The sequence below is a fragment of the Panthera onca genome, chromosome D3, assembly GCF_046562875.1.
Source record: "Panthera onca isolate mPanOnc1 chromosome D3, mPanOnc1 haplotype 2, whole genome shotgun sequence".
NCBI classification, from domain to species: Eukaryota; Metazoa; Chordata; class Mammalia; order Carnivora; family Felidae; genus Panthera; species Panthera onca.
In genome coordinates this window covers 73,500,727-73,518,855 of record NC_138350.1, presented here as the reverse complement: position 1 = coordinate 73,518,855, position 18,129 = coordinate 73,500,727, and the positions used below count along the sequence as shown (strand labels likewise).

General features: G+C 40.1%; 1 protein-coding gene across 22 annotated transcripts in view; it reads left to right on the top strand.

The window, feature by feature from the left end:
• The window catches only part of TCF4 (transcription factor 4), a 353,798-nt gene that overhangs the window by 102,681 nt on the left and 232,988 nt on the right, over nt 1-18,129 (top strand). For 21 of the 22 annotated variants that reach the window (XM_060613923.3, XM_060613912.3, XM_060613922.3 and 18 more), the window contains one exon: nt 17,528-17,589. In XM_060613923.3, the coding sequence (XP_060469906.1) occupies nt 17,528-17,589 (62 nt within the window). Of the gene's footprint in view, nt 1-4,065; nt 4,126-17,527; nt 17,590-18,129 lie in introns of those variants that run through there. The other variant, XM_060613927.3, reaches the window with a different exon arrangement.

The following is an 18,129-nucleotide window of genomic DNA, read 5'->3' as shown; positions in this document are numbered from 1 at the left end:
GACACTTCTTGCCTTCATGTAGCTTATTGTTCAGTGGGGAAGAAAGGAATCACTTGAGAATCATAAACATGTAAAATTCCATCCATCTGTGACAAGCCTAATCAAAGAGAAGAAAGGACAAGACACCTGATTTAGAAGGCAAGGAGAGCTTCCTTCTAGGATGATCTAGCTGACAGTTGATATGGGAGGGAGGGAAACAGGCCACCAGGAGTGTTTGAACTTTGTTAGGAGATTGGGGGAAATGGAAGAGAAAAGGAGGGTCTCTGGGTACGTGGCCAAAATGGCCTTGATGTCCATAATTCAGAATTTTTCTCTTATCCTGACATCAAGGGGAAGATGTTGATGTATTAAAAAAAGGAATGGCGTGATGGGATTTGCATGTCCCTTTACAAAGACCTCTTTGCCTGTACACTGCGCACCAGATACTAATTCACCAAAGGCGGTTGGGGCTCTGCCTCCAGTTGTGGTTGTCACTAACATATACCCCATCTCCTCCTCAGTGTGTGGTGTCCTTGTACTTTGCGTGGGATTACTACATCGTCAGGGACAGCTGTGATTGGACTATGCTGATGATCAGGGTAATCCTAACTCCTTTGCTGTGTTTTTTAATTTGGGTCATGCAGGTCTTTGTAAATCCATGCAGGTATCTTGTGGCTTTAGGGCTTGGTTGCGTGATGGATCCAGTGAAGGCAAACTGAGGACAAATTTTGTTCTTTTGTAAACCGAACTCTCTGCAAGTAAGTAGAGGAATAAAGAAGTAAGTAGACCCAGAAATTGTATGACCATGATGGGTTTCAGCTTTGGGATGAAGGTTATAAAAAGGTGGCAGAGTGGAGGGCTGGGAGAGAACTTTGGTTTTGTTGATATGGTGGATCCATTGGATATGTCAATCCTAAAACCTGCCTTGTCTCCGGACTTTCCACTTACCTGGGCCGGTAAATTCTCTCTAGAAATCTACTTTTATTTATTTATTTTTATTTAAATTTTTTTAAGTTTATTTATTTATATCGAGAGAGACAGAGATGGCACAAGTTGGGAGGAGGGATCAGAGAGAGAGGGACAGAGAGAGTCCCAGGCAGGCTCTGTGCTACTTGCACAGGAAGTGCACAGCAAGTGGCACAGAGCCTGATGCAGGGCTTGAATTCATAATACTATGAGATCATGACCTGACCCGAAACCAAGAGTCGGACGCTCACCTGACTGAGCCACCCAGGCGCCCCTATGATGGGACTTCTAATTAGACTGCACCTAAAATTACCTTTATTTATATGTCTCTGTTCTGAGCTCCAAACTCACATAGTTAGTTCTTTTGCTGCATCTTATACTTGGGTGGCCAATGGACACTTAGAACACAAATGTCTAAAATACACTCTTTTTTACCACCTACCCTAGATCTGCACAAATATCCATCAGATAAAAATCCGGGAATTACTCCTGACTACTTGCCTTACCTTCCCAAGTTAGCTGCCAACCCCTGTCTATTCCCTTTCCCCAGTGTTATCCTGAATTATTTGTTATCTTTGCTATAACAGTAGTTTCTTGCCTCCTAATTAGTCTCTTTATCTCCAGGTTCTCACCTTAACAACCCATTGTCCCCATGGCTACCATTTCCACGATGTAAATATGAAGTGGATGCTTTTATACTCTGGTGCCTGCCTAAGGCCTTCAGATTGAACAATAAACTTCGTAGGACTTTGTCTTCCTCTGGCCCTGCCCAGATTCAACATTTCTTCGTTGGTGACCACTGCAACTTTAATACCTTTATTCTTCATGCTCATTGTGTGCCTTGCCATGCCCTGCATGGGGGATGTTCTCTTGTGCTTCGCTGCCTTTGCACATTTGTTTTTCTGTCCTCGGAAGGCTCTGGGTCTTGTAAGATGGCCAGACTCCGGTCAGGCAGGAAAGGAGTGATGATGTATTACCAAGATGACAAGCACCCATTGCCATTTAAAGTCACCCTTGGTACAGATGTCTTCTGGGATCTCAGGCTGCACCTTAAATCTGTTGATGTTTCCTGGCTTTTCTCCCACCCCAGGCTCATACCCAAGCCTGACAGTAGCTGTTGATAGCAGTCGTTATTGAACTAATGTCAGGGACCTCTTCTGAATCCAAGAGGTGTCTCGGTTCCTCCTAAACCCAGACTTGCCTAACTCACTGCACTGTCCGCAGCTCAGCCCAGGATACAGTAGACAATCTCGGTGAGGACAGGTGTACGAGAGAGCATTGATTTACAGATGATTCGTAACTTCTTCTAACCCATAGGCACAAGTGTATTTCTTAAAACAGTGCAATGGGTAATGCTTGAAAGGGTGTCTCTACAGAAAAGATTGACTTGGGTGTGTGAAGAAAGAATGGTGAGAAATGAGGTACGTTGTATTGTTAAGAAAGTCAGCTGAGTGGGTGAGCAAAATGAGGAAACAATGGAAAAAGGGTAGGAGGGGCCTGCCTGAACTCTGATGTTTTTAAGGACTAGCTTTCTGTGTTCATGGGAATATATATTTGATATGCTGAGAAAAAGAAATCCAGATGCCCTTCACTTTTGTAAGCAGCATAGGTTTTAGTGAAGGACACACAGGCAACAGAATTCTTTGCCAATCCCTTGACATCATGAGGCCTGATTCTTCATCTGTGAAATGAGGATAATACAGCGTACCTTGGTAGTGACTGTGGGAATTACATGAGGCAGTTTGAGTAAAAATTCCTTACAATGAATGATTGTTTTCTTTGGTGTGGTGAGAAATGTTTAATAATCTGCTTCCCCCCCCCCCCCCCAAAAAAAAAGCCCTGATTTGTAATGTTTGCCAATTTCCATGGTGTAAATGATCTCACCAGTGCTGATTCTGAGTTCCCAGTGTGACGGTATTGAACATGGGGTTGGGTAGATGAGTACATAGTGCGGGCACCACTCACCAGAATGCCACCGCCCGCTTCCTCTTTTCCACACCCCAAACTGTCAGTATTTTGCATGTGGTGATTCCAGCTCTTTTCTCTAAAATTCCATAAAATTCACCATTCTTTCAGTACTCAAATACTGCTTTTTACTTATGTGTGATTTTTCTCCCAACCTAGGTTTTATATTTCAGGGAGAAAGCCCTATTTTAGATTGATTTTTTTTTTTTTTTTTTTTGTATCCCTTTGGTGCCAACTATCACACTGTGATATTAACAGTAATAATAATAAAAACAGGAGATATCTCCTCATCCCCTTTTTGAGACCCCACTGTGCCCCAGATTCCATGGTGACATTTCCCCTAAATTATCTTCAATCATCTCAACAATGCTAGAGGGTGGATGCCATCATTCCCATTTTACAGATGAGGACACCCAGAATCTGAGATGTTAAAGAATTTCTCCCAAATCACACAAGTATCAAGCCGCTCAACACTTATGGCTGAAAGATAGTGGCTGGAAAAAAAAAGAATGGCTAATGAATGTATTGGATTTATTTTCTTGAGGCAGACAAGACTGAGCAGCCTGAGAACATTTGGTGCTCAGAGGGAGGAAATGCTAAGAGGGGAAAACAAGTCTGAAAGGGAGAGAAGGATAGTTCAAAGGCCAATTTCCCCTGCCTCACAATTCTGACTAGTGCCAGCTCTCTAACTGCGTATGTTTGCTTTGCTTGGAAGATGGAATCATAGCGCCAGAATTCTCGGAAGTCTGTTTTGGAGGGTGCATTAGTCAGGGTATGCTAATTGCTGGAACAAGCAACCCCCAAACTTTAGTAGCTTAACACAGCAAAGGGTTATTTCCCGCTGGTGTCACAGACCCGTGGAGGTAGGCTGTGTGGCCTGCGGTCAGTTCTTGGGTCTGGGTTCTTTCATTCCTTAGCTCTGCCATCCCCCCGGGGCCTCTGGGATTCACTAGATTCTGTGTATCCAGCAGAACAAAGAGGAAAGAGAAAGCGCTTGGAGAATCACAGGAGGTTTTAGAGGCCAGGCCTGGAGGCAAGCATTACTGCCGCTCACCTTCTATTGGCCAGGTCTTAGTCACATGGTCCCACCCGACCGCAGAGGAGGATGGGAGAACTCGACTTCCTGTGTGATCGGGCTCAGGAAGCAACGTGGGCTGAGGAACACAGCCTCGTACCCCGGGGCCCCGGAAGTTTGGTGACCAGTCGATTTCAGAGGTATCGGATTTTCACCGAGGCACTGGCGCGTAGCGCAGCCTCCGGTAGACGTTGGGTTGGGGGCCTGCTGATGGCCTTTACCTGAGAAAGCTGTTTACCTTCTCTGAAAAGAAGGTAACAGTGCATTTCAGGACTCCCTTAGGACACTGAAGGGAGTCCCGAAGGTGGGCTGATCAGTTCGCCAGAAGTGGATATCCAAATAAGAGCTACCGCTCATAGGTTTAAGTTGAAACCTGCAATACTGCTGAGGAAGAAAGGAAAAAAAGTAAAAGAAGGGTGGGAAGTAGGATATAGGCACTTTTTGTCGGAAGATCCGTTGCCATGCTCCGTGTCATTAAATTTCGTTCCTTTCAGTGAAGCCATTTGTATAAATCACGTGGAGGCTTGCTATAAACTGAATATGTAATATTAATTTTTTTACCTTAAGGACTGTAATGTGTTTTGATTGTAGAACTGATCATTATTATTATTTCTCATGTCTAAAGCTGATTAGATCTCGTTAACTCTATCTAATGGTGAACTTTCTCAGAGCCACTGCTTTGCAGGGTCTCGCACACTGCCTTTAGTTAAAAGTGGTGGGGGGAAAAAGAAAGCTGAGGGGTGGGTGTGCCTTTTAATGATAAATTACAATACAGTTGATGCAATGAGGAGAATTCATTTTGTCTTGTTTTGCATTGTCCATATATTGCTTTGATTTCAGTCTGTGTCCATGAGGCTTGCGGTATTTCTTTCTTTGGCGTTCTTGTTTGTAACTGCAGATGTAGCGGTTTCTTTTGTGTACCGCTTGCCTCCCAGAATTTGGCCCAGCAGTTTTGAGTAGCTGAACGATTTATCGAGGACAGATCAGCTGAAATGTGGCTCAACTTTAGTAAAGCAGAAGGAATGACATAAGGTTAGGTGACTGATGTGTGAGTTTTTGAATTTGATTTGGTTTTACATGGAAAGGTTGAAGCAATGATCCATGTATTCTAATAAAAATCATCAGTACAAATCAAATAAAATCTGGCTTAGTGGCTATTTTCCCACTGTATCACTCATGGCTAGCCTGTGCTGTTACAGACCGCGTTTGGCAGGCACTGTTTTTTCCTACACCAAAATCTTAAAGTAGTATCGCAATCTTTGCTATGTTAAGAAGGCATCTTTTCTAATCAAACTTTCTGCTAATCTCATCAGATAAATCATTATTTTCTGCTGACAGACAGCTCTGGCTTCCCTGGACCCCTTCCCTGCTCCTTGTTTTCTTTCAAGATGCCTGGTTATTGTCATTCTTCAGGTCTTTGCTTCTATCTCCTTTCAAACGAACGACATTTCTTCCATTCCTGAGGAAGAGTTACAGCTTTTTACCATTCCACTTAGTGAATTTGTAAGACCAGTACATCTGAGCAGCCCATCTCTCTCTGACCAGTGCTGCCTGGCTATCAGATGGGCAGGAGGCAGGCCGCATCCAAGTTGCAGACCTACTAGAAGAAAACAACGGTTATTCTGGTGAATTTGATGCCATTAGGCTTAAGAAAATACCAGTTGATGCTTTCTAATGCATTTCAATTTCTGTCCCCAAAAGCTGGACGAGGAAATTCATGCAGATGAATTTTGACTGCCTCGGTTATGAGAGTGCCTTAAAGCACTTGAAAGTGAAAGTAAGAGTACAGCGTATTTGGGGAAAGCTACAGTCCATTTTTGTCATTCCAGACCTGCTGTCACAGCCCTGGTCTTTTTCAAACCAGTGCCAAATTTGTGTTGTGTTGGTGAAATGGTCTTGTGTAGGATTGCAGGGCAGCTCAGGGGGGACACTGGCAATTTTGTTTTCATTGCTGACATGATTTAAAAATGCATGTTGCTAGATACGAAAACTCAGTCATTGTACTACTATCCAACTTTCCTATTTCAGCAAGTATTCTAATAAACTTTAGCAAGTATTCTGTTGCCTGTTAGATTTAAACAGGGGAACGGAATGGCCTCTTTTATATAGGATACCTGCCAATCGTGTGATTTTTTTTTTTTTTTTTATGGTTTTGAAAGTAGTGTTAGTGTGCTCATACTTAAGTATGCAGCTTCTTTGAATCCAGCTTCATACTTTCTATGATTCGAGATAAATCATTTAAAACGAGATGAATATAAAACACATTTTGGAAAGCAGAAAGCGGAAAACAAAAGTGTGGTTCCATTACTGTGAGATAAAAGCAAAACCCTTAAGTCACCGGCAGACTTCTCTGACTAGTCTGATCAAAAACAAGGTGATGTCAGTTGAACAAGTTGCAACATCTGGGAACCATTTTAAACACGATCATTCTATCAAGAAGCTATTAGTAGATTAAAGTGTGTGTAGTATATTTGTGTGTGTATGCTGATTTTACACACACACACACCCACACACACAAATTATAAGCGCCATAAGAAAACCTTTGCCCGTGTCTGCCAGGCATCTGGCTGAAATGGAATTGTGAGGAAAATTTTCTAAGCATTTACAAGTCAGAGTTGAAATCCACCAGCACTGTTCAGTTTATAAAATGACATGGGCTTCACCCCAAGGTTAGAGGGACTATTATCACCTTCTATCGATAACAGTAAGGTAACTCACTCAATATTGTATGAGACGCATGTGTTCTATCAGATGGCCAAGTTCCGCTTACAGTCTTTTCTGTCCTCAAGCTTTTCTCTTCAGTTTTTGTTCATTTGTATACCTGATTCTAAATGTGAGAATATGTGCTTTTTAATGTGCCAGTTTACTTCCCACTTTTAAAAACTTTTAGATCTGTTTCCCACTTTTTTTTTTTTTTTTTTTACCAGCCTATGAAAACCCCACTTGATTTTTTTTCTGTCTGTCATACGTGTCCTGATGTCACTGTATTTGACTTTAATTGGGAAGTGCTCCTCCTCTGGAAGATCTTCTTGCGCAGTAGTTTGTATAACATGGTGGAAAGAGGCAGTGAACGAGTAGCCAGTCAGGGCATCATCCACTTCAGGATGGATTAACTCGGCTTGATGCATCGCACTGATTCACAAGTAGGTTGCTCAGTCTTGTCTTTTGGCTGAATTCCCTCAAAGCTAGTGGTCTGTCTTCATTTCTTCTAGTCTCTGTCCTCCCGAACCCCACCTAGGTCACAAGGCTGCCACTAATAATTATATCCACTGAGATGTCACGAGAACCTAAATAAACAACTGAGGAATATTTCTTACCCATTCCGATAGAACAGAAATTTTAGTAAAGTTTTACATTTATTGCCCTACATTTCTGTGGTTTAAAAAAGAAACCCAGTTGACCACAGACCAGAAGATCGGTACGACTGCCTAAGAAACTGTTACGGGTTATCACCGGCACAAGGATGGGGAAAGTGGGTACTGAGGGAATTTTCACTTTTTACTTTATATGCTTTTGTATTTTAATTTTTTTCCCCAATAAACACATAATTGAAAATTAGTTGTAATGGTCTTGAAGTATCTTCCCATAGATTGGTGATTATCTGCACAAGGAAAAGTTGTAATTGTACAATGATGAATTCCCACAATACCTTGACCAGGTGATGAATATGGCAGATGAAGGGGGCAGACGACCCTGCCATCGTATGGTTCTGTAGGTGATGTCCTAGGAGAGACCCAAGGGCACTTTTGTGCTGTTATATTCACCTGAATAGAATCATGAGGATGCATCAGATAGACCCAAATTGAGACACATTCTCTAAAATGACTGGCCTATACTCTTCAAAAATGTCAGTGTCACAAAAAGAAGAGACTGAGAAACCATTTCAGATTAAAATAGATGAAAGAGAGGTGAAGCATAAGTGCGATGACTCATCCTGGATTTTGTTCGTTGTTTGTTTTTCTGTTCTTGATTAAACGCGTTATTGTACTTGAGGTCCGTTGTCAGTCATGGAGTGGTTTGCTGGTTGTCTTGGATAGTGGCGGCACCATGGCCACCACAAAAGGGGGAAAGAGTGACAAGTTAGAATGTGGAGTATGGGTTAGATGAAAGTATTATATCAATGGTCATTTCCCCCATTTCGATAACTATTCTGCTTTTGTTCTTAGGAAGTGCACACAGCAGTACTAAAGTGATGAACAGACCTGGCTCATGTAACCTACTTGCAGATGGTTCAGACCCAGCAAATGTCAGCGTTTTAACTGCCTCGTAATGAAAACCATTTTAAAATTAAAAAGTAAAGAAGCATAGGAGAAATTTAAAAATATGTTTTGTCTTGACTTCGACCCTTGATCTTTTCTTGAGTAGTTTCCAGGTGGGGCCGCGATATCTCTGTTTCTTGTTTTTCATTTGTTTGTGTGTTTGTTTGTTTGAAGTTCCTGGAGTTTGAAGTTTGGTTTGGGGGTAGGAACATGGTGTAATGTCCTGTTCTTTGTGGGATTCAGCCTGGGCATGCGGTCTTCAGTTGACCAGGTAACTGATTGTTCTTTAAATGTCACAGAAATTAAATGTCCTTCTTCACATTCTGTCCTCTCATAATTCTGATTATTAAAGTTGTACTGTATGCTTGAGTATCAGCCTGTAAATTTAGGCAAAATGCATCCTGTTGAGCCCATTAAGTAAAATAAAGAGATTTTCCCCCTGATCCAAGCTATTACAATTTCACATTTGCAAAGTATTTCAAATTCATTTTTAATGGACTGCTTCCCTTCAAATACATGTGGAGATAGATTACCTAAAACTGTAAACAGTTTATGCATTTTTACAGATTTCTGTTGTATGTGTTTGATACTGATTTACCTCTTTTTAATTGCAACAGAGATAAAGAATTAGTAGTTTAAAACAGTAGGAACGACATGTTCTGCTGTGATCAAGGAATTAGATAATCTGGCTTGTTTGCTTAAGGGGTCTGTATCTTGAGACTTTTATAGGGCAGTATTAAAGCTCTGAGCCTTCTTATTATGCCAATACCCAGAAGATTGCTTTAATGAGAAGTAAAGGGCCTTTTTCCAATTACAAGGGAATAACTGTATTAAGTTCCTGTGTTATGTCAACCTGCTTTGATTTGATTACTGCGAAAGAAATGGATTTATCTGTCAGTGTTACTTAATTAAGCCTTCTCATTGATGTTTTGCAGAGTAATATAGTGTGGTTTGCACATTTGAGCCTAAATACAAAGAAAATTGGCCTAAAACTAAGGCATGACCCCTGAAGATAACATGTAAGATTGATTGCTTGTCATTGCCAGCCGGGTCAGAGGCTGCAGTGTTAAACACAGGTATAAGGTTGGGATGTTGAAAGAATAAAATGAAAATCATCTTATAGGAGTGATTATTGGAAGCAAGAGGGACTGTGCTAGGAAACAGGATTTTAGGGAAGATTTTTGAATACTTAAAACTATGTGGCTTCACCAGTATCTGTTGAGCATCTGTAAATAGGGGGTGGGATGAAATGAGACTAGAAGAAACGGGAGAAGTGGACTTGGTTGAAGTATGAAAGGAAATAGAAGAAGAAAGAAGCACAGGGAACAGAGGCCATTTGGGAGAAGTGAACCATTGTGGCAGTGCACAGCCAGTCCAGCCTCCAAATATTTCAATTAAGCCAGCAGCCCTTTCCCAGAGCCACAGGAATGGCACCCCAGGGAGAAAAGAGGTATGGGGGGAAAAAGAGAAGAAATGATAAAACTGTTACATGTTTTATATTGGCTCTTTTTCCCCCTGCCCTGAAATAAATTATTTATCAAGTAGGCATTTAAAAAAAAATCAATGCGTGTGTCTTAAGTCATTACGGTATTTAGGACTTTGCAACATAAAGATCACATGTGTGAATTGAACAATACATGTATAATTACATGTACATACGAGTTATACAGCCTGTTCTATAGGAAATGAAACATTTTAACTTTTTTGTTGTTGTGTCATGTTTTCTAAAGTATCTGGCTTTTATTTCTCACACTTTGTGCTGTGTATTTGTAAATACATCTTTAAATGTACCAAGCACCTCGTTAAAAACTTCCCCAAATATATTCACTTTTAATTTAGATGCTTTGAGGCTGACCTCTGTGATATTGGAGTTGGATGGTATGTTGGTTTTATCTTCAGTCATTTCTAATTGTTATTCTCACCTGATTTGAAATAAGTTAAGAACATTGTCTTAGTAAAATTGATCTTTGTTAAGGGCTTTTAGATAGGTTAGATTCCAAAAAGTCAAAGGAGGCAAATACAATTCATATTGCACGGCTGCCTCAAGATATTTGTGGCTCTCTGCTTTCTGGGTTCTTGTTAGAATGATGAGATCTTGGAAGGATTAACTTCTCTTTAAGAGGAAGACTCTGACAGGTCTAGTTTCAAACATTTGGAATAGAAGGTTGCTAAAAAATACCCATCTCTCCATGTTTCATGTTAGATTATTCAAATTGGAATATTATCCAAATTAGATGATCTTTGATACTTCCAAATTGTATGGATTGATCTAAAGACTTCAGGTTGCTTTTTTCCCCTCCTCAATTTCATAACTGAAACGTTTACTCAGCTTGAGTTCTCAAGACGGTTTAGGAATTTCAGAAACACCAACACATTTAAAATGCAATAGTTATGTATTTTATTTTGTTGCTTTCATATGATCTTTCATGTTATATGAAAATGTGTTTCTCAGTTTATAGCACTGCAAAATGCAATTAACTCCATATTTTAAATATCTGAGATTATTTAGTTTTCATTTTTGAAAAATAGTTTGGTTTTAACTTCAGGAAAATAATGATTGTTTAAGGAGTGTTCTAAAGGACATATTAATGATTGAAGTTAAAGTTGGAGGTTAATAAAGCTAAAATATTGGAATAATTCTTTTCTGAACAACTTTTCCTACTATTCTTTCCTCCTAGTGTTTTCATTTTTTACCTTTCTTTGTGCATATATATACACACACGCAAATAGATATTTATGTAGAGATACAAGTCATGTTGTACTTGGCTTTTTGAGTTTTCAGATTTATTTGGTAAGGAAATCCATTAGCACTCAGAAAGCCAGCATTGACAGCAATGATCTGAAAATGGAAAGCCCAGGTCTCTGTTCCTCATATCAGAAGTGTCTTCAAAGTTTTGTAAGATGCATCACCACAACCCTCATCTTTTGCTTGGTCAGCTTTGGAAAGTGCGGGAAGTTTCTTGTTAGTGCTCAGATCACTCATTATGAAGCTTATCTTATTTCTTATGGAAAAAGAAAGAAGTGATCATGGTTCTATGGACATCGTCCATCAATATTTGAAGCTTTTCAGCTCTTCCTTCATCTGTACTGATACTCAAATTTGACTTCACATTACTCTACTTAGAGCTCTTATTATACTGGGTACTAATGAAAATGTGCACATCCTTAACACGCTCTTTGCTGATGAAATATTTTGAACTCTAAATTCATCTGGCACTGATGGAGAGCATATGCCATCTCAGTTTGTGTGGAGGGCTCAGCCAAGGGTTCTTCCTGGACTAGGAAATTAGTAGGAGCCACAGATGTACCCAGTCTGTGAGTCTCCATGATGGTGTGGAGGATATTTAATGGTGTCTGTTGTTGTAGAGCGAAGGATTTGAGACAGTATAGACCTCAACATGTTTCGGAGTGATTTTGTTTCCCTCAAGAACAAACTCCCAATGCATTCTGAACGTATAGAAGCTTTCAGCAGGGAATCAATGTATTTCTCCAAGAGTAGTAACTCGTAGACTTTTAAAGCAACTCAGAAAAACCACTTTAGTTGTTTTCTGACTTCATGAAACTCTAGGGCCTTGGGCACTTGGCATGATCTGGGCTCTAAGTGTGGAAAGGACCAATACACAACTCTAATTATCCCAAATCAACAGTTAGGTAACTAACAGTTGTTTATTTCAAGTCAAGGTTAAACCTATATACCATTTAGCCTGTGTTCTTAGGTTGGGTCTCAGGTCAGCATACATAACTTTTGACAGCATATCATTTATACAGAACACAAACGTATGTTGCAGTCGTGAGATATGAAGGGGATATTCTGAAGGTAAATTAAGTCACTAAACAAATCTAACATCTACTGAATTCTTACTGTGATTTTGCTGTAGAGGTTTATGAAGAAGGTGGGATTTGTTTACTCTAAACATCTTGGCTGTTTCTCAAATCCAGGAGAATGTTTGAAAGTCCCTGACCTGTTTAGCAGAACTAAGAGTTATTTCTTTGAATAAATCATAATTTTACCGATTCACGTGGTTTGATTATCTTAGATTTTGGAGCATGCTATTAAGTTATGCTCTCATGGGTAGGTGTTGGTTACTGAGAATTTGCTATGGGCTAAGTATTCCCCTAAGTGTTTAACAAATATTAATTAAGTTATTTACTTTAACAATAACTCCTTGAGATTGGAAATCCTATTATCCCTGTTATCTCCTGTTAGATACCTACTTTGGATGGGTCCTGGGTTTTTGTTTGTTTTCCTTGACCTAAGAGGCTATTCAATTTTCTAGGTTAGCAGATGTCCTTAGGGTAAAAATGTCTTCTTTTCCTTCCTGGGTTCTAGCTTTCACTTTGATTTTGACTTGATAATTCCTTATTATCTTGTCAGTTTATTAGCATTTTAAAGAAGATTTTTAAAAATTTACCCATCATTTTTAGTTTCTTGTGGGAGAGTTGTCCAAATATACTAGCCTTCTCTATTTCCAAGAATGGAACTCAAACCCACTAGTAGTTGACAAAAGTGAGTTCAGAGAGGCCAGTGACTGGGTCAGACCAGTGAGCTGGCTAATGCAGAGTGGTTGGTAAAATCTGAGTCTCTCTTCCAACTCCCAGAGCTGTGTTTTCTGAGATTTTCCTAGTCTATCTGATAGTTTTGATCTTGCACATAAACAAAGTAGAGATTTGAGGATTCAGATCATAAGTTTAATGAATATGGATGGGGAATCATAGAAATTAAAAATTATCTGTGTCTTTTTTCAAAATGGTGTCTCTGGCCCTAGTTCTGCCCAATCTTTGCTTTTGTGTTTTGATGCTGAAGTGTCTGAGGGGCTTATGCAGAACTACTCTAACAGAATGAAATTTTGTGGATTGTCAGGTTGCCTCCTAAACCACTGTCAATCCCGTAGAAATTACCAAGTGTGTCCTTATTTAGGGTAAAATAAATTAGAGATGTCTGGAACAGTGGAACCCATATTAGTCTTTTGGAAGAATAATTTCTGCCATCCACTTGCTGTTTTCCTTTCCCTTCCGCTGCCCAGGTTATTGTGTTTCTATTCTTTATTCCCATCTTAGATGGAGAGTGATGGTCGGACAAGGGAGAGGTAGGAACTAAATGTTCGGACAGCCTCCATCCCAGGCAGTTTTTCATTTGTTACTACGTTGCTTTAATAAATTTCCTGAACTGTTTGTGTGCTTTTATCCCATACTCATTGTGAATCTTGTTCCCCTTTTGTTTTTCGTGTAGAATTTTGACCCGTTTCTAACAAATATCCAGTCCATCACAGTGTACATTTTGATAAGCTTATCATATTTCTGGATTTATTATTCCCCTGTTTTTATTTTCCAGTCTCTTGATTTCTTCAAATATTTACTCTTACATATTTGTGTTGTATATAATTCTGTAATCTTTTGTGGACCCAAGAATAGGCATAAACTCCCAAATGTTTTCACTCTGCCTAGGGAGACATTTGAGAAGTAACATTCAAGATGGTCATGGAAAGAAATGACGTTCTCTCAGGGAGGCATTTACAGTGGCGGAAAAGAGTACACCCTGGCTTTGGCGTTGACAGCACCTGTGTGTGCTGCATGCTTGGGAGACCTTCCTATTCCGTCGAAGCCTCAGTGTTTTCATGTATGAAATGGTGGTTCTGTTAGTGCATTGACGTGCTTAGCACAGTGTCAGACGTATATTTAAGCTCACTAAATGTTAGCTGCTATTGTATTTTGAGAGATGGAACAGTTCAAGTAGAGGGAATAAATAGCAGGTACAAAAACATGGAGGTACAGAAGTGCGTGCAGTGCCTGTGTATACCTGCAGACATTAAGGAATGGCCCATGGTAGGACACGTGCAGGTTTACTAAAAAGTGAGTCAGGGCAAAATGCAAATGCGTCTGGATACAGATGTGACGGGCCTGCGTGTTGAACGCTGTTGAATCTGGCACCCTCGGCAGGAATTGTAAGATACGGAGTGAGAGGGGCAAGGGGGGGTGGTGCCTCTGCTCTTCTGTTCCCGATAAGTCAGGCTGGTGGTTCTCAAACTGCGGTGCACATGAACATGACTTGGGGACCTTGTTAAAAACACCGTGTTCTCGGGAGATCCGGACTCAGTAGGTCAGCAGTGGGCCCCAAGATGCTGATTTTGCAATGAATATACCAGGTGATTCAGAGGTAGGCTGTCCTTAGATGCCCTCGGAGTTGTACTGGGGTAGCTGTTGAGGAAATGCTCACAAACTGGCAGGCCTGATGAGGCTCAGTGGGAGGGACGATGGAAACGAATGACTTAAAAGCAACATGTTTACATTCATTATGAGTCACAGATATCAGTGCTCTTGCTTCTGTGGCTTCTTGCTCTGGATAAATGAGCACCAGTCATACGGGTATTTTTTTCTTTTCTTTTTTTTTTTTTTCAAAGAAAAAAGTATATCAGAGATCATATAATTGTTCTATTAGGTTTGGGAGAGCTAGAGATTGGTCCTTATCTTTTAGATCTAGCAGGAGGCCAAGGGGTGGAGAAAAGCCTGTTTAAAAGAGATCAGTGAAAGGGAGGAAGCAGAAAGGAAGGTGGAGCAGTGTGAGGTCAGGAAATGAGAAAGATAGAAACGAGAAGGGATGGGAAAAGAGCAGTCAGATCTGATTGGTTGGGAATCTATTTGTGAAGGAACCCAGCCAGTATTTAACCTGTTTTGAAAAAGCTAGACTTCCAGCATTTTTAATTAGTGGATTGCTCGCTTTTGAAATTGCCCAGTTGGGAATACTCAAGTTTTGATGTGTTTTATCTGCCCGCTAATTAGCAGGCTGCCTGGTTGACCATCATTTTCCCTTTGTTCTGTGGACAGAAGATGTTTGTGAAGGTCTCCTGAAACGCTCCAGCTCAAGTTTGGGTTAAAAGGCATAAGCCACTGTGTATTTAGGAAGAGTTCGTGCTAAACTATAAGTTAAATTCTAGTACATCTTTTCTCCCAACTCGATTCTTCCTTTTTGCTCTTTAATGTAATTTTCCCTCAGCACAGGTCTGTCTTCTCATTCTAGATGCAGTTGAGACTTGGGGACGGAGCATTTTTTGTTGTGGGAATTCTATTCTAACATTTATAGGGCGTTCAGCAGCATGCCTGGTCTCTACCCACTGATGACAGTAGCACTGCCCCTCCACCCCTTTCCCCGCCCCAAGTTGTGACAACCAAAAATGTCTCCAGACACTGCCAAATGCCTTCTGGGGGCCAAAATCGCCCTGGAGGGGAATCGTTCCCCTTTCCTCCCTGTCTTTGCCAACTTTTTGTGTTTAAATTTTTGCTTGAGAATTACAAAGACAAAATGGGTCCAAATGATATGAAATCTTACAGAATGTAGGGATTCAACTCTGTGCCTTCATTATGTTTTGGCCAAATACAAGAGGACAAAATCTCTCAAATGAATCTGGTCTGGCTGTTTCAGGTGAAAAGGAAGTGAAGACACGCGGGACTTCTGAAAGTCTGCACTGGTTGAGAGATTTTTGTCGTTTATACCTTTTGTTGTTGAACGTATTTGATTTTGGTTAAGGATGAAGGGAGCCATAGAGGCTTGCAAAAACTCCCAAATCCAGAGGGTTTTAAGTCACTTCTTCAAGTATTTCAGTTCAGTCTACCCATAGGCCAGGAGTGGAGTTGTTACAATAGCAGGTTTGGGGAAAGTGTTGCACCTTCTCTCCAGAATGGATGCACTTCCCAGAGCTTTCTTGATATTCCTTAAAGCTCACGGAATTTAGCTGCCCACGGGGTGCGTGTGTTTGCCGGTGCATTATCTTCTGAAGCACCAACAAAGGGAACAGAAATATTTGTTTAAAAAAAAAAAAGAGAAAGAATTCAAGTTTATTTATTTATTTATTTCTCGAGTGTGCAGTGGGGGATGGACAGAGAGAGAATCCCAAGCAGGCTCTGCACTGTCAGCGCAGAGCCTGACGTGGGTCTCGAACTCACGAACCGTGAGATCATGACCTGAGCCGAAATCAAGCATCAGATGCTTAATTGACTAAGCCCCCCGGGCACCCCAAGGATTCAAGTTTAGTGCTAATAGTAAGTTGTTTTTTGTTCTGTGCCATCTCTTAAGATATTCTAAAACACTGTGTACTCCACTGTACCCCAGAATAAATCAGTTTTAATTATACTATGATTTCTTCTGCTGGTAATGAAATAGCAGTAATAAAGGAATAACAGTAGTGCATTAGGAAAATAAACAGTATCACTGAAATGTTAGGAAACACAATAAATGGGATTATGTCTCCTGAACCAGAGTTTCAGACCTCCTCCTCCAGTTGTGTCAGAGGAGGCTTGTGATGGCTGTCTGTTATCAACCGTGATCCAAATAATAGAACAGTGAAACTTTGTATACTTATAAAGACCTTTCATCATCAATATCAAAGCCACTGCTATATATAGAGTGACTGATCTTTAAAACACTTTTATGTTTTAAGCAGTTAATATGATAACTTAGCTGTTACACTCATCATCCTGAGCATTCGCCGCTAGAAGCACTGACCGAGCATGTAGTAATCTGGTCAGCATTAGAACTCTGCTGGTACAGAGTTCAGAAAAATTCAACTTTCTGGTAGTTCATCGAGGTCTCTTCACTATCACTTGGCAAGATAAAAAATGGCTTTAACAACTTTAATTTTTACATCTCAGTACCCAGATTAAGGATTGTAGTCAAGTGGTAAGTCTATTAAAATAATAAAAATATGGAGACAGTGTTGTTTTTACTTAAAACATTTAAAAAAATCGAGTTCTAGTCACCTTGTAGTGTACTGGTGGTAACAGACCACTGAATCCTTTTCTGCCTTGTATGTATTTTGTTCCATGTCTGTTGTCTGGTGCAATAAACCTTGACTAGAGAACAAACAGGTATCCAAAAGCATGATGGCACAGAGGCTGCTAATGTTAGTATGAATATTTGCCTTAACTGGCTTTTTGAAGTACACGTTAAGGTTGTATTTGTGTATTTTTGAACTTATTTTTTCCAAAAGATCTTCTAAAACTTTAAGTGCAGTTTCATGTCTATAAAAGTTGAGGCTAGGAAACACTGAAGGATGGAAGTAATTTTGATGTTCATACCTCTGGTTCCTGAGGGTCCAGTTCATTTCTGCTGTGAATTTAAATGAGTTAATTTAAGTAGATGGGTCAGAAGCCACTATCATCGTGGTAGCCCCGTGCCTGATTCTTAATTAAAGGCAACAGGAGATTAATTTGAAACATTAATTTAAAAGTGCATGTACAAAAAGAAAGAATTATTGCAAGAAAGCCTAAAGAACTTTTCTCTTGTCCCTAGATGTAGAAGACAGAAGTAGCTCAGGGTCCTGGGGGAGCGGAGGACATCCAAGCCCGTCCAGGGTAAGTATATCTAATCTTTTTCCCACAACCAGACATGCCGCATATGTAAATTGACAAACTGAAGGTGAGTTTCTCTCTCTCACACACAACTGCACAGATACATATATGCATACTAAGTTTAATGAGGATCAGCTTGTGTTTGCAATTTTTTCCTCTCATTCTCTTATTGGATGCTGTTATTGAATTTGACACCTGTTCCACTTCTGTGAACCAGAAGAAAAATCCTTCATTAAATATTTGCCCTTACTTTGCCAGTTATTGATCCAGTATTACAGAAAGTTATTTGTTGTAGATGGCACAACTTGGGGAAAAGAAAAAAATCTTAGTATCCCTAGTAATGTGTTGGTGTAAATAGACTAGAGAATAATTCTGAAGACATAGTATGAAGTTCTGTCTGACCAGTATTATCTACATAACAAATCAGAGTTGATTTCACTTTGTAAGCATGAAATGTACCAGTTGGGTTCATTCATTTATTTGGTTTCAGATGTTTACTACTCTTTTTCATGGTTTACTCTCATGCCTTCGTTGTCAGTTTGG